General features: G+C 46.9%; 1 protein-coding gene across 1 annotated transcript in view; it reads left to right on the top strand.

Annotated features, from left to right (window-relative positions):
* The window catches only part of NALF1 (NALCN channel auxiliary factor 1), a gene marked incomplete at its 5' end in the record, with an annotated part of 385,064 nt that extends 372,985 nt beyond the window's left edge, over positions 1-12,079 (top strand). The window contains one exon of the mRNA XM_084235718.1: positions 10,482-12,079. Within this exon, the coding sequence (XP_084091844.1) occupies positions 10,482-10,771 (290 nt within the window). The 3' untranslated portion in view covers positions 10,772-12,079. The remainder of the gene's footprint in view (positions 1-10,481) is intronic.
* Between the last annotated feature and the right edge of the window lie 1,153 nt (positions 12,080-13,232).

Genomic DNA, 13,232 nt, shown 5'->3' with positions numbered 1-13,232 from the left:
TAGAGTTGCCACCAACTGAAGCCATGAGTAGGAGCTAAGTCATGTGGTCATGCTAAGGTCACAGCTGCGAGCTGGCAAGAAGCACAAGCCATGATTTACATAATTTCCCTAATTATGTGTTCACATTTGCTCCTTTTTGTGCCAATTGATGGAGCTCATGATTTTTAATATAGTGAGTGTTTGCTAACAGTCTTTCCATGTTTTTTAAAATTTACCTCTAGGTAGAAAAACTAATAGAAAGGAACATAGATATAAATGCCCTTTATGCAAGGTCTAAGTTTGGAATTTAAAAGCTGTCTACAAATTTCGTAAAATGGTTACGTTTCCTCCCAACACCCCAAGAATAGGTGAGGAATGATTAGAAGAAGAAGATTTCCAAATGCAAAATAATTTCTCTAGAAATAGAAAGTTTATTAGGCTAGTTGTTTTATTTATTTATTTATTTATTTATTTATTTATCTATTTATTTTACTATTTTCCCTTCTCCCTTTTCCATAGATTTTCTTTTTTTTGAGCCACTTTAAGTTCACAGCATTATCAAATGAAAAGTACAAAGAGTGTGTAGATTTTCCAGATAAAAATTCCCAAATAAAAATACCCTGCAAGATGAAGCAGTTTCAGACGTAAGTTTTAAAACGTTGTCATTGTTGGGTGAGGACAACTCAGACACAATACACACAGTATAATTGCAAATTGATTGTAGCTCTAAATTCCTTCAAATGCAGCTTTTTGAAATTTACAAAAATCATTGTATTTTACAGTTAAAAATGATCTGTAATGGTTAATACTCTTTTCCTCATTATTACCTCTCTCTGCATAATTATTATCCTCTAAATCCTCCTGGCTGAGCTCTCTTGTTGCCTTTCTAATTCCTTTTTATTGCTTTCTCTCTAATGCACCAGAATTTTTGAAGTATGCAGCATTTGTCTTCATAGAAGAGTGAGGGATTACTCCATTCTCGAACAAACAGTACAGAAGGTATCTGGGTTTCTTCTCTGAAGCTGCTGGGCTGTGCTGGACCAGAGCGTGCAGACTGGGGGTGGGGCCTGGGCCATGTCTTGGGGCTCAAGCCCAAGGTCTGGGCTGGCAAGGCAGGTTTGTGGGTGACTGTGCCCTCCCTCTCACAAGTGGCAGAAACTTGACTGAAATAGACAAGCAAGAAGATTAAGTCCTTGGTTTGTATAACTGCAAAGTCCAGAGAGAACATCACTAGATAAATGATAGATTGATGGATGGCTTGATGGAGAGACAGACAGACAGACAGATAGGCAGGTAGAGAGATAAACAGGAAGAAGATATGTGATCGATAGTAGATGCTGAGCAGGTGATCGATGGTAGACAGGCAGATGTTGCTATGCTGACACAGATGGGCCAGGGACACATGGCCACGGATGCACAGAGGCTAGACGTGGACGGGGTGTCTGGCGGCAGCGCCAGCTCTGCCTACACACCCTCTTCCTCCCCTTCTCTGGGCTACGCTTTTCTTCATTAGTCGACTTCGCCAGCGGCTGCAGATTTCTGACTTCTCGGCTCAGACCCTGCAGCAGCAGAAGTGTCCTGCCCTGCTACTCGGGCAGGTGCCCTGCATCGGAGTCCTTAGTCTCGGCTGGCACTGTGCGCCCGCCCCCCCAAGTTGTCAGTGTTTGGGGGCCTGAGGAACCGAAGCCTGGTCCCTGAGCCCGCCGCCCTCTGCACGTGGGAGGGTCATCCTTTTCCTAAATAGGAAACCTGCTCTGGGCCGGGTGCTGTCTGTTGGCCTGCGCTTCTGAGTCACTTCCTTAAGCTCAGTGACTTGACTCGGCAGGTGCAAAGACTTCCGAAAACCTGGATTTTGATATTTACGCCGAAAACTCCGGAAGCGCGTCACCACAGAGACTCTGAGGAGCAGTAGCTCACCCTGCTCCTCGCCTCCCCCTCTGTGGGCCGGGCCTCAGAGGAATCTTTCTCCAGGATGAAGTGAAATCACACCTGTCGGTATTTTTTCAAATCTTTACATTTGAACTGTTCTACCTTGGCCCTTTTTATTGCTCTTTTCTATCCTCTCTTCGAGTGAACTCCTATGTCCGTGGTCCCTTCTCTTTCCCTCTTCTTTGTCTTTCTTTCATCGTTACCCTCCGTACAGATTTCCTCCTGCCTCTTTGCAGCTCACAACAGCGAGTTGTAAGATGCTGCTTTGCTCCAGGGAGGAGAAAGTCAGTGCCCCCTGCCAGGTCGGCTCAGCCGGTCACACGCTCCGCTCCAGGGACACGCAAGCTCCACGTCCTCATCTTTATCACACTTCATATTTCCCCAGTTCAAGAAGTCTGCCTGCCTCTGCTGGAAATACCATTATAGAAAAACAATCGCTCTCTAAACTATTGAAAGAATAATCCCTTTTGTCACTGTGTGGAACAGCTCAGCGAGGTCTCTTGAGAGTTCTGAGTGTTAACTCGCATCATATAAAAAAGGGGGGGGGATTTCTTGGTCTATGTTACAATCAATATTCCATTTGACCAGAAGAATATTAACTAGAATGGATATTGACTCTGCAATATTGAGACCGATCTCTTGTCTGATCTCTGCGCTGCTGGAGCAGGTGTGCTGTTCTTTAGATCAGAGCTTGATAAACTCAAAGTTTTGGTCTTTGTTTTAAGTAAAAATATTCTGATCCAAATCACAGTTGTTTTTGTTCATTTTTAGTGTTCCAAAAACTGGGGCATCAAGTTAGGGAAATCATGTTCCCCGAAGTCACTGAAAAGAAAGCGGGTTTTTGAGCCAGGTCTGTTTCCAGGCGGTTCCCCGCGGTGCCTGCCTGCCCGGGGCTCGGCACTGAGGTGATGCTCTGGGTATTCTCTGCGTGCACAAGGGTCTGGTTTCTTTCTGGAAACAAAAGCAGGAAATCTTGTTTGGCCACTAACCCAGGGATGGATCAAAGCATGGAAAGGCCGCTCTGCCAGCCCGGCCGGCCCTGAGCCACGCAGCGCTGGGGCTGCTCCGTTTCCCGCTCCGAGGATATTCTTGCAGCCGCGGAGTTACAGGGGTTTCCAAATTAAAAAAAAAAAAAAAAAAAAAAAGACCCTGGGCCACATTCTGAACAAACGACACTGATTTACAACACGTCAGCCCCACCAGGCCATTTCACTGAGAGAAGAACAAGAACACGTAGAAACGGAACATAATAGGTCATGCTCTTACCCAGAACATGCAGTTTTTGTAGATACCCTTGTGACTAGAGCCGCAGCCCAGCGAGCTGGGCAGGAAGCTGTGGAAACGTCCTGGGAGAGCCAGGCCCTTGGCATCTGCCCTCCTGCAGCGCCACCCCTCTCCCGCCAGCCAAGGGCTCTGAGGTCCTGAACGCCCTCATGAAATCCCTTAGGCAGGCTTCACCGGGACAGCAACCCAAGCAGAGCAGTGGACGTGTCTGGCGGCACATTTGGTCCACAGAAAAGGGAGGGGGAGAGGCTTCCCTCCCTCTCGGGCTCCTGTCGGCTCCACTCTGCCCTGGCAACGCGGTCATTCGCAGAAAAGGCAGGCGGGCGAGTGTGTCTGCCCATGTCCCAGCGCCTGCAGGCCTGCCCCCCGCGTCACCTCTGCCTCCTGCAGAGACAGGTGCACCTGCCCTCCTCCCGATCCCGGGGCGCCTCTAAACCTCCCCAGAAAGTCTCCACACAACCCTCACAGCATTCCTTAGGGCTGTGGACAGGGTAGAAAATTAAGCCACCTATTTTATCAGCCTGGGTTTTCTTAGAATGCATTTTTTTTTCTTTTTTTAGAGTTAAGGGAAAACCACAGAAAGCGTTTCTGGGAAAATAACAATGTGAAACGTGGTATTTAACAGCATGTGCTAAGTTCTGTTGAGACTCTTCTCTCTGCACACAGTCTTGTTTCTTCTAGTAAAATCCTGGAAATCTCAAGGAGTTTTTCTGAGGACTTTCTGGGCTTGACTCCCGTGTAGATCCAACCCAAACCGTTCATCCTTTCAGCTCCTGGTCTTGCTGAGCGAGCAAATTCTCTACAGCCTCCGCCATTTTGGGCGGGCCTTTGACTTGCGCCTCATGAGGGTCATTTTCTGCTTTCAGAGCATCTGTCATCTTCCTAACATGCAGGGCACGCCTAGCTCCAGTGTCTTTACATCACCACCTGTTTGTGCCGCCCCTTCTGGAAGGTCAGCACATTCCTTCTTGATATTATACATGTGTTGTATTTTATTATTAGGGAGGCCACTGTGTGCTTTGCCATTCTCTTACAACTCCAAGAGTTGTGCATCACTTCTTGGCTCCTGCCCCTCATTAAACAGACACTTACTGTTCTTTTGCAGAGAATCAGCCCGCTAGGTGTTTAGAGTACAGGATGGGATGGAGGAGTAATCCTTACTCTCAGCAATGCAACTATAAGAGAAGTAACTTCGTGCTGATATGAGTATTGTGCTAAATAATAATCGTAAATGAATGTATTCACCACTAGGAATAATTATATTACAATATAGTTATGGTTATTAATATTATATTACTATCTAATATTATTTAGATATGAGTATCTATAGTATTGTTACGATAGTATAATTATACATAAGTGAAATGAAACCCCTTCCCCTCATAGTCAACTGGATCTGCAAACAAGTACTGGGGAGCAAAGGGGTCTCCCCACCTGTGCTGGAGCTGCAGGCCATGCAGCCACTACCAAGACAGTGTGCAGGGTCCTCAGAAAACTATAAATACAACGCCCCGGGGTCCAGCAGTCCCACCGCAACAGAAACACAAACTTGGAAGAGTGTGTCAGCACCAACCCCCACCCCCATGGCCACCCCGTCTATTTACAATTGCTATGCACCCCGAGGTGGGCCTTGGGGAAGTAAGTGACCAGGCTGCGGTGGGTGAAATACAAGGCGTGAAATACGCTGGGCTGGACATGAGGCGGCCTGCCTGTGCAGCCTCACAGAGAGACGTTGGGGTGCCAGACTGAGAGGAGCAAAGAGAGGAAGCACGGACCACACAGCCCCACGTGTCTTGGAACTAATAAAAACAACTCAGAAAAAGCCACGAGTCTCGTGGTCAGGAGATGGGGGTGGCGGAGGACGGGGGTGGGGGTGGGGGTGGGGGTGGGGAGAGGCAGACCAGGTGAGGGTCGCCAGGTGAGCGGTGGAGCCCCTGCAGCGAGTCGATAGCAGAGTTGCTGAGAGCAAGTCTTGAGTTCTCATCACGAGGAGAAGTTCTTTCCCTGGTCTCTTCCCTCCTTTCTTTTTACTGCTTCTATTTGAGAAGACGGACTCCAGCTGAGCCCACGAGGCGATCATTTCAGAATGTGCGCAAATTGTTCACTTGAAAACTTGTACTGTGATATATGTCAATTATTTCTCAATAAAATCAGAAAAAGAGAAAAATGGGAAAATATAAGTTACGGAGCAGATGAAGGATTATATTTAACTACTGTCCTGTGGTTATTTCAAGGGTTTCCCTAGAATATTTGACTTTACTTTTAGATAATATTGATAAGGACCTTATTTGATCATTTTTCGAGCTGTGAAAAATAAGGTTTCTTTTTTTGTGGATGGCTGAGACTAGTTGGAAACAGAGAATGAATTTAAATTATATGTTCTTTAAAGTCCCTCCTAATAATAATTATGATTCTGCCATTTATGCCAACTTGTAATGGGAATAATTAATACTGTGTGAGATTTTACTATCTGCCAGGCCCACTGTTCCAAATAGCTACTTGAATTATTTCATCATCCAAAAATACTCCATGGGGCTGGCACTATAAGATAGAAAGATTATTATTACAATTCAATGTCAAATAGCAGGTAAGGATTCATTAGAGATTGCAAATAAAACTTTTTGTAGGCAAAACACTCCAGTATTTTACCAACTGAAAACTGCATTTTCTCTTTCCTAACCCCCATCATTTATATATGTGTGCGATGAAGTCGCTGTTTATTTATTTTCATTTGGAAATATGTTCCTATGGTTCCTTTGATTATGAAGAGGAGTTAGGCACTGGAAGCTCCCCCAGGGAGCCTGTCTACATGCAGGTAGATATGGGGGGGGGGCGGCTCTGGACACTACTCCTGAGAGGGAGAGGAGGCCAAGAAAGGAAGACTTGCAAAGGGAACTATCTAAGCCAGAAGGCCCTTCGTGTCTGCCCTGACTGAGTCAAGAAAGCCTGGGGACCCCAGACCCATTAGGTATTTGCCAGTGGCCAAGACACCTTTGGCCTGACGAGAGATCCAGCCAAGGCAGCTGCTGGGGATCCTGAGGGAGCTGCCGCAGGGGCTTTTGGGCCCTGAGGCATGTGTGTCACGGATGCTCCTACATCCAGCACAGAAACACTGGGCTGAGGCGGTTGATTACTTCAAGATGGTATCTGTCAGGAGGTGGCACCTGTCAGGGCTCAGAACAGAGGGAGGGAGAGCAAAGGCCAGAATCATATTCTAGGTTGGCTCAGCAGAAAAGACACTGTTTATAGGCATACGTCCAAAAAAATAGAAGAATGGCTAAGGAGATGTCCTCTAAAACTTCATAGAAACTAGAGAGAAAATTGACACACACTGGAAGATTTGGTGAAACCTAGAAGAATGAACAGGAGGCCACAGAGAGGAAGCCAAAGGTCGATCTGATTCCCTTCCCAGGCTCTCTCCAGACAGTGTCTGACAGTGCGGGGTATTTTTGGAGGAGACAAAAGACAAAGCCTGGGCAGGAATCCATCGAAGAAGCAGCCACATTTCCACGGCCCCAGCTAGCTCTGCCCGGTTGAGCAATCCCCTCCCCCCCAGGGAAACGTGTGCCTCGTGTCTGGGGGAGGGGACAGTGTCCTTGGAGTAGGTTGGAGAAAGTTGTTGGAGCTGGCACCACCGGGAGGAGGTACAGTGGGGCGCCTGATAGGGAAGCCAGCAATGCTGGCAAACTGCCAACGGATGTCCTTGCTGGCCACTCTCCCCCTTCAACTCAGAACCCCGGCTGCCAGCCTTTTGCCCATCAGGACAGATGTTGGGTACTTCTGGGAAACCTGGCCAGCCTATAGGAAAGCATCTTAAATGGGTCTCCGCCTAAACAGCTCAGGCAGGTCACGCCTCAGGCCAGCTCTTGGGCAGCAGTGCTTCCTAGGTGTCCACACAGCCCATACTTTTTCATATGACCAGACAATGCAGAATTTGCAGATTTTCCATGCTAAAAAAAAAAGAGAGAGAGAGAGAGACAAACAACAACAACAACAAAAAAATGACATGGAGAAAACAGCCCATCCAGGGGAGAAAATGAACAAGATAAATAAAAGTTGCACAAATCTCTCAGAGTGATAAAAGAACATATTAAAGCTATGAAACAGGAGCAATCACTTAAAATAAAAATCATTCAGAGTACATAAAAGAGCTCTTGGAAATTAAAATATGATAGAAAAAAGAAAAGCTCAAATGATTATGCAGTAAAAGCTCAACAAATCCCCCAGCAAGCAGAGCGATGGACAGGGTGTCGACAACCGGAGCGAAGGAAAGCACAGACCCCAGAGGTTCCAGCGTGCAGGTGGGAGTGATCCCGGCACGAATTGGAAGGATGCAGTTCTCACCTGGAAATTCGTGCTCAGCCTGAGGTCAGTTACAGAGCAGGTACAGTGAGCGCCTTCTTTAGACAGGCAGCATCTTGGAAACTTCCTCCCATGAGCTTTTCCTTAGGAAGGCAGAAAGCAGTGTGGTCCAGCACCTGGGACGCGCCTGGAAGATGGGCGTCAGGAGGCCCCAGGTGAGCCGAAGCCACTGTCCTGGGAGGAGGCGCCTGTGGGGCATCAGGCTGTGCCCCAGGCAGGGACCGGCCCAGTCCAGATGCACGAAGGCTCCCGGAGATTTCTCTTCAGGAAGAACCCGCTGGTAGAACACCCCAGCAATGCCAACAGCTGCGGTTGGGGGGTTGAATTAGTAAGTATGTGGAAACTCTAGGAGAATGAGTGTGCTGGGAACTGAAGGCTAAGACTTGCGACATGCTGAGTTACCAATTGCTTTTGCAACATCCTAAGCAAGGAGCACTGGACACTGGACTTACTGCCCTGCAGGGTGGGGTGGAGGGGGGAACATGAGCCCCAGCTGTTGCAGCCCAGGGCTCCACTGTCCGGGGTGGTCTGTAGATGCTGATCCAATGTGGAAAATGAGGAAAAACACCAAGTAGGTTATTTACAGGAATGATGATAAATGCAGAAACAGCTCAAGGAAGTATAACTTGCTCCTGAAATGTATATACTGTTATAATACAATGTTTCTTTAATTTTAAAAATTGCAAGTATCTGCCTCTGAGAAGGAAGAATTTGGGATGGGGGAGGTGGAGGGCTTTTCTTTTTTTTTTTCAATTTTGTAAAATATCACATTGAATGGGCTGATCCTTAACGTTAACGTATATGTATGTCCAGCTCTGAATAAAAATTCTTTTGATAAAGATGGATGGGGAAAATGAGAATATTAATTTTGTCAGTCATAAAGTGAAGTACATTTATTGACCTGAACAGCCTGCCTTATTCTGTCTGAAAATAAAGTGATAAATCACCGAGCTGGCTTCCGAGCAACTTTGGAAAAGCTGCTTATTTGGGTGACATTGTTAGACATATTCTGATATTAACATTCTAAAATGGTGATCTAAATGACCTTTAGATTTTTTTTTTATTCTTATAATCTTAACTCTGAACTCTCTATTTTGAAGAATATGACTATTGGAAAACATATACTTCGATAAATGATTAGTCTACCAGTGAGATAACTTAATGAAAAAAGAAAATAACATACAATAAAATGTCAGCGATGGGGACCTCATTAATTCAGTTTTTTTTCCATATTCTACCTAGGCGAAGGTGAAGTTTACCTTTGAATGCCTAAGAAGAAATGAATATTGTAAGCATCATTATAAGGATATCTTGGCCATTTCTTTAAAAGAAACTGAAAATTGCAGTGTATAATATATTATTTAATAGATTCTTTTAAAAATATGTGTATTGAGTTTATTCATGTAATAAATGCTCATTAAGTATCTATTTTGTCCAGACTTTGTGCTACATATTGAGAATCTAAGGCTGAAAATATATAATTCCTGCTTTGAACATGACAAATGAGTAAGGAAATTGAGGTGAAAATGAGCAATTAAATTAAAAGAAAAAATAATTGCTCTACTGAAGAATTACACAAAGTGCACTAGCAGCTTGGGGATGCAAATAGTGTTTTCATGCAGGGAACTTTATGCCACTTGAACTCACAGCGTAAATGGAAGTTAGCTGAACTGGACAGAGAAAATGAGAATTAGGAGCAAATACCAGCAAGAAAGACCAGCACGGATGTGGCAGACACGGGGAAAGACCACATGTTCTCGAAAGAGCAGGTAGTTCAGGACAGCTGAGCACTAAGAAGTGAGTCTGGAATGAGAGGAAGGGAATTCTGAAATTTATCATTTGGGTGGAGACACTGAGACACTATGAGTAGCTATTTTTGTTAGCAGTAGCCAAAATCTCAAGCTCTTTCTCTGCTCTGCGCTGTATCTCTCTGGCACTGAGAGAACTATTTTGCACCCAGGAGCTCATCTAATCCTCACAACTGCTTGATCCTCATTCTTAAGTTTTTCAAGCTACAAAGCAATGTTATAAAATTTGTGGAGAGGCTCCATTTTAATTTACTGTTTCGGTCAAGTGAAAAAATGATATATAATAATTTATGCAGCTACGTAAAAACACATACAGTACAGCAAGAAATAAGGTGGAAAATATTCCAGGTGAGAAGTGACTTCCCCACGTGGAAATTTTCCAAAATATTCAACTACTGATCTTAGACTAAGAACAGCACCTGCAACGTTAGAAGAAGAGAAAAGCAAGGGGCGAAGGAAGAGATTCTGCAAAGAAGGAAGGGAGAGAGAGCTGGAGGAGAAAGCAAGGTAGCTCCTGGCTGGCAGGCAGTGCTGGAGGCGGGCGGGGTGAGGGAGGAGACAGGCTGCCACTTCAGCGGGCACCGGCAGGGCGGCAACGAGAAGAAAAGAGAAAAGTCTAGAAAATGAGTGAAAGGGAAATGATGACGGGTTAGAAGCCTACCTGGGGCACACCTGGCGGGATTTATGGGAGGAAGGGGTGATTGGGGCTGTCTCCCTCAGCGCAGTTAGCTCACACCACCTCACGCCTGGCCTAGTCATGCCGTTGCTGTCAAAGCAAATGGAGGCTGAGCCGGCTGGTCCCCAGGTTGCCCCAGGACCTCACCTTCTGACTTTGACCTGCCATCGCCACACCCAGAACCTTCACACCTGGCTCGCAGGTGTGTAGCCAAGAACACACTGAGGCATTGGACGGGGTGGCTTGAGGAGCCAGGGGGCCATTTCTCCAGCTTGTCTTGACTGACTTCCCTCTGGGCAACGCTGAGTTGCTTGTATGAATGATGTCATGGCTCAGATGCTTGTATGATGTCATGGCTCAGATGCTGACGTCACACTCTCACTGGCTTCTGAGTCTCCCCACGTCTCCTCCTCTTTGTAACCCGCCCTGTCTTCACCCCGCAGGGCTCTATGAAACCTTTCTAACCAATGATGAACCAGAATGCTGTGACGTCAGGAGAGAAGAGCACCCCAAGGCCCCGGGCAAAGGCAAGGCGGGCCCGAGGGGCTCCTGCCACAGGACGTCGCCAGCTTCGGCAGCCGCCAGACTGTGCAGCAGCAGCAGGCTCAAGCTGTGCGTGCTCGTGCTGATCCTCCTGCACACGGTCCTCACGGCCTCGGCCACGCAGAACACGACGGCGCTGAGCTTCGGGGGGGTCCCCCCGCTGGAGGAGGGGTCCCCCAACGAGGACTAGCCGGGGTCCAGCCGGCGGGCCGCCCGCCGCCTGCGCAGACGGGGTGCTGCTCCCCCGGTCGCTGCTGCCAAGGCCCCTCGGGGACGCTCGGAACCGACGGGCCCGGCTCGGAACCGACGGGCCCGGCCCGGAGCGAGGACACGGACACAGCTTTTTACTGACTGCGAGGCTGTCAAGTGACTTAACTTTCTCACGCCATTTTATACACTGTGTTTTAATGTTGGGAGGTTTAATTTGCTTTCTTTTTTGATTTTGGGTTTCTCCGTTGGTTGTTTGATTATTTTGGTTCTGGGTTGTTTTTTTGATTTTTTTTTTTTTTTTTTTGGCACTTCTAATACAGGATTTCTTTCGGGGGATGGTTTCTCAGAGGAATACTAAGTCTTTTCACTGTCTCGCTCTCTCTAGATCGATTTCTAGTCATCGTGTGTGTTCATCAATAGTTCTGTCTGTCTGTCCTGTCCGTTTCTATTAGAGGAATGATTGCTATGACCTCACGGTGTAGCAAAAAAAAAAAAACAACAAAAAATCATAAAAAATAAAAAAGACAAAAAAAAAAACAAAAAAGAAAAATAAAAAAATCCCCGGACCCTCCAACCTCCAGACCAGAAGCCCTGCCCGCACCCCCGGCCCCCCCGCCGCCCCCCTTTCCTGCCCCCCGCCCCCCGCAGACGCCATCCGCTTGCTTCTGTCCGCGTGGCCAGTGGCGGGGCGCGCCTGGGGCCTGTCCGCGCCGCGCACCCCTCCGCGGAGCCGGCCCGGGGGTTCCTTTTTAGCTGAACAAACAAGTGCTCTCCGGGTGGAACCAGACGGTTAACTCATTTTTCTGTTGAAACAAACAAAATTCAAGCAAAGAAATCTCCTGACTATGTCGCTCCAGCTCCCCAACTCAAGGCCCAGCCCGGTCCCGCCGGGGCGCGCGGGGGGCGCCCGCCTCGGGCTCAGGGGGGGCCCCCCCAGAAGCCTGGGCGGCCCCCGCGGTTCTGCTCGGGGGCAGGAGGAGACGAGCAGGCCGTCGCCGTGGTGTGGGGAACACAGGGATGGAGGCACGAGCCTGGACTTCTTTGCTCCTCTGTCGCTGTTGGGGGGTACGGCAGCGGCACCCCAACACCGCCTCTACAGAATATATCCGATTTTATCCCAGTATCTCCCCGACATGTGGTTTAACATTATTCCAGGTATAAAGTGTATGCAATTCTGCATTATCACAAAAGAAGAACTTTTTTAAAAAAAAGGTAAATAACTAGGTTAGCCATTATTTTCATTAAAATGCAAAAACTTTATCACTCTAACCCGCTCTAGATAACCGAAGACACGGGGAATCTGACCGCTGTTTTCTTCGTGTGTGGGAACATTTCACCCGCTGAGTGTACATGAATTTGCTTTCTACAAAAGGCTTTTATGAATTTACAGTAGAATCAGTGGAAGGAAGAGTTAATAAGGGCTGTTTTTAAAAAACAAACAAACAAACAAAACAAATAATTTAAAAAACACATTCCTTCCTGGTCCCGAGCTACACTGGGAAGTGCTTCAGATTCGTCTGCTGTGTAGGTGGGAGCTGAAGGAAAACCTGAGAAAGGTCCTCTTAGTGAACAAAATTTAGTTACTAACTTTCTAGCTATGAAATTCCCCCAGGCATTTGTTTTTGTTCAAACAAACTTTAATCTCTGCATCAGACTTAAGCCCTGCAATGTGCGTACAGTATGCATATTTTGTTTTGAAGAAAAAAAAATGTTTTGTTCCAGTCTGTTAAGAATATTCAAAAAATAATAAAGGCATTGCTTAATAAAATTGCTAGAATTGTTTAGCAGTACATGCACAACTATTTTACTAGATTCTTTGTTTTAATAGTGTTTTGTTGAGACTGAAAATCCTGAAATGGTCTGCGCAAATACAAAAAACACCAAAAATGCAAAGTCCTGCAGTTTTTGTTCCTTTTTCTTCAAATTGGTTTTTCACGCACATGCAAACACTTTCCCACATGCGCACACACATTGGAACCATATTTTTAATGTGCAGATATAGGGTGCTCTTTGAGGGAGATGAGCAGGTGGGGGCAGCTTGGGGTCATCGTCACTGCACTGAGTTGTTAAACTCTTGCAGAAATGAGCGTTTGAACATTCGACTAGTGGTGGGCTATTGCTTTCATTGAGCGTGGGGGGCAGGAGAAAAGTAGGGGTGCAGTGAAGGGCGATGGGAGGTTGTGATGACGTGAGAAACTTAGCAGGTGAGCTCTTACTCGGCTGGCTTCTTGTGGAGGTTTAGCTACACCGCGGGAAGTGTTTGCTTTGTCCCCTCTCTGTGGGAAGGGCATGCCACAGCCCGTTCCATCACCCTTGCTCGTGCTTCCGGGCAAGCCAGAGTCATCGCCAGCCCGGCAGGTATGACAGTGAGCACCTGTGCAGCTTCCACCCTCTCCTCCCGGTATGACCAGATGTTACCGTCGGTAAACACGGGGCCGAAA

The sequence above is a fragment of the Talpa europaea genome (genome assembly GCF_964194135.1).
Source record: "Talpa europaea genome assembly, chromosome: 6".
Classification (NCBI taxonomy): Eukaryota; Metazoa; Chordata; class Mammalia; order Eulipotyphla; family Talpidae; genus Talpa; species Talpa europaea.
The sequence above is the reverse complement of the archived record's forward strand: the minus strand, read 5'-3'. Positions and strand labels throughout refer to the sequence as shown.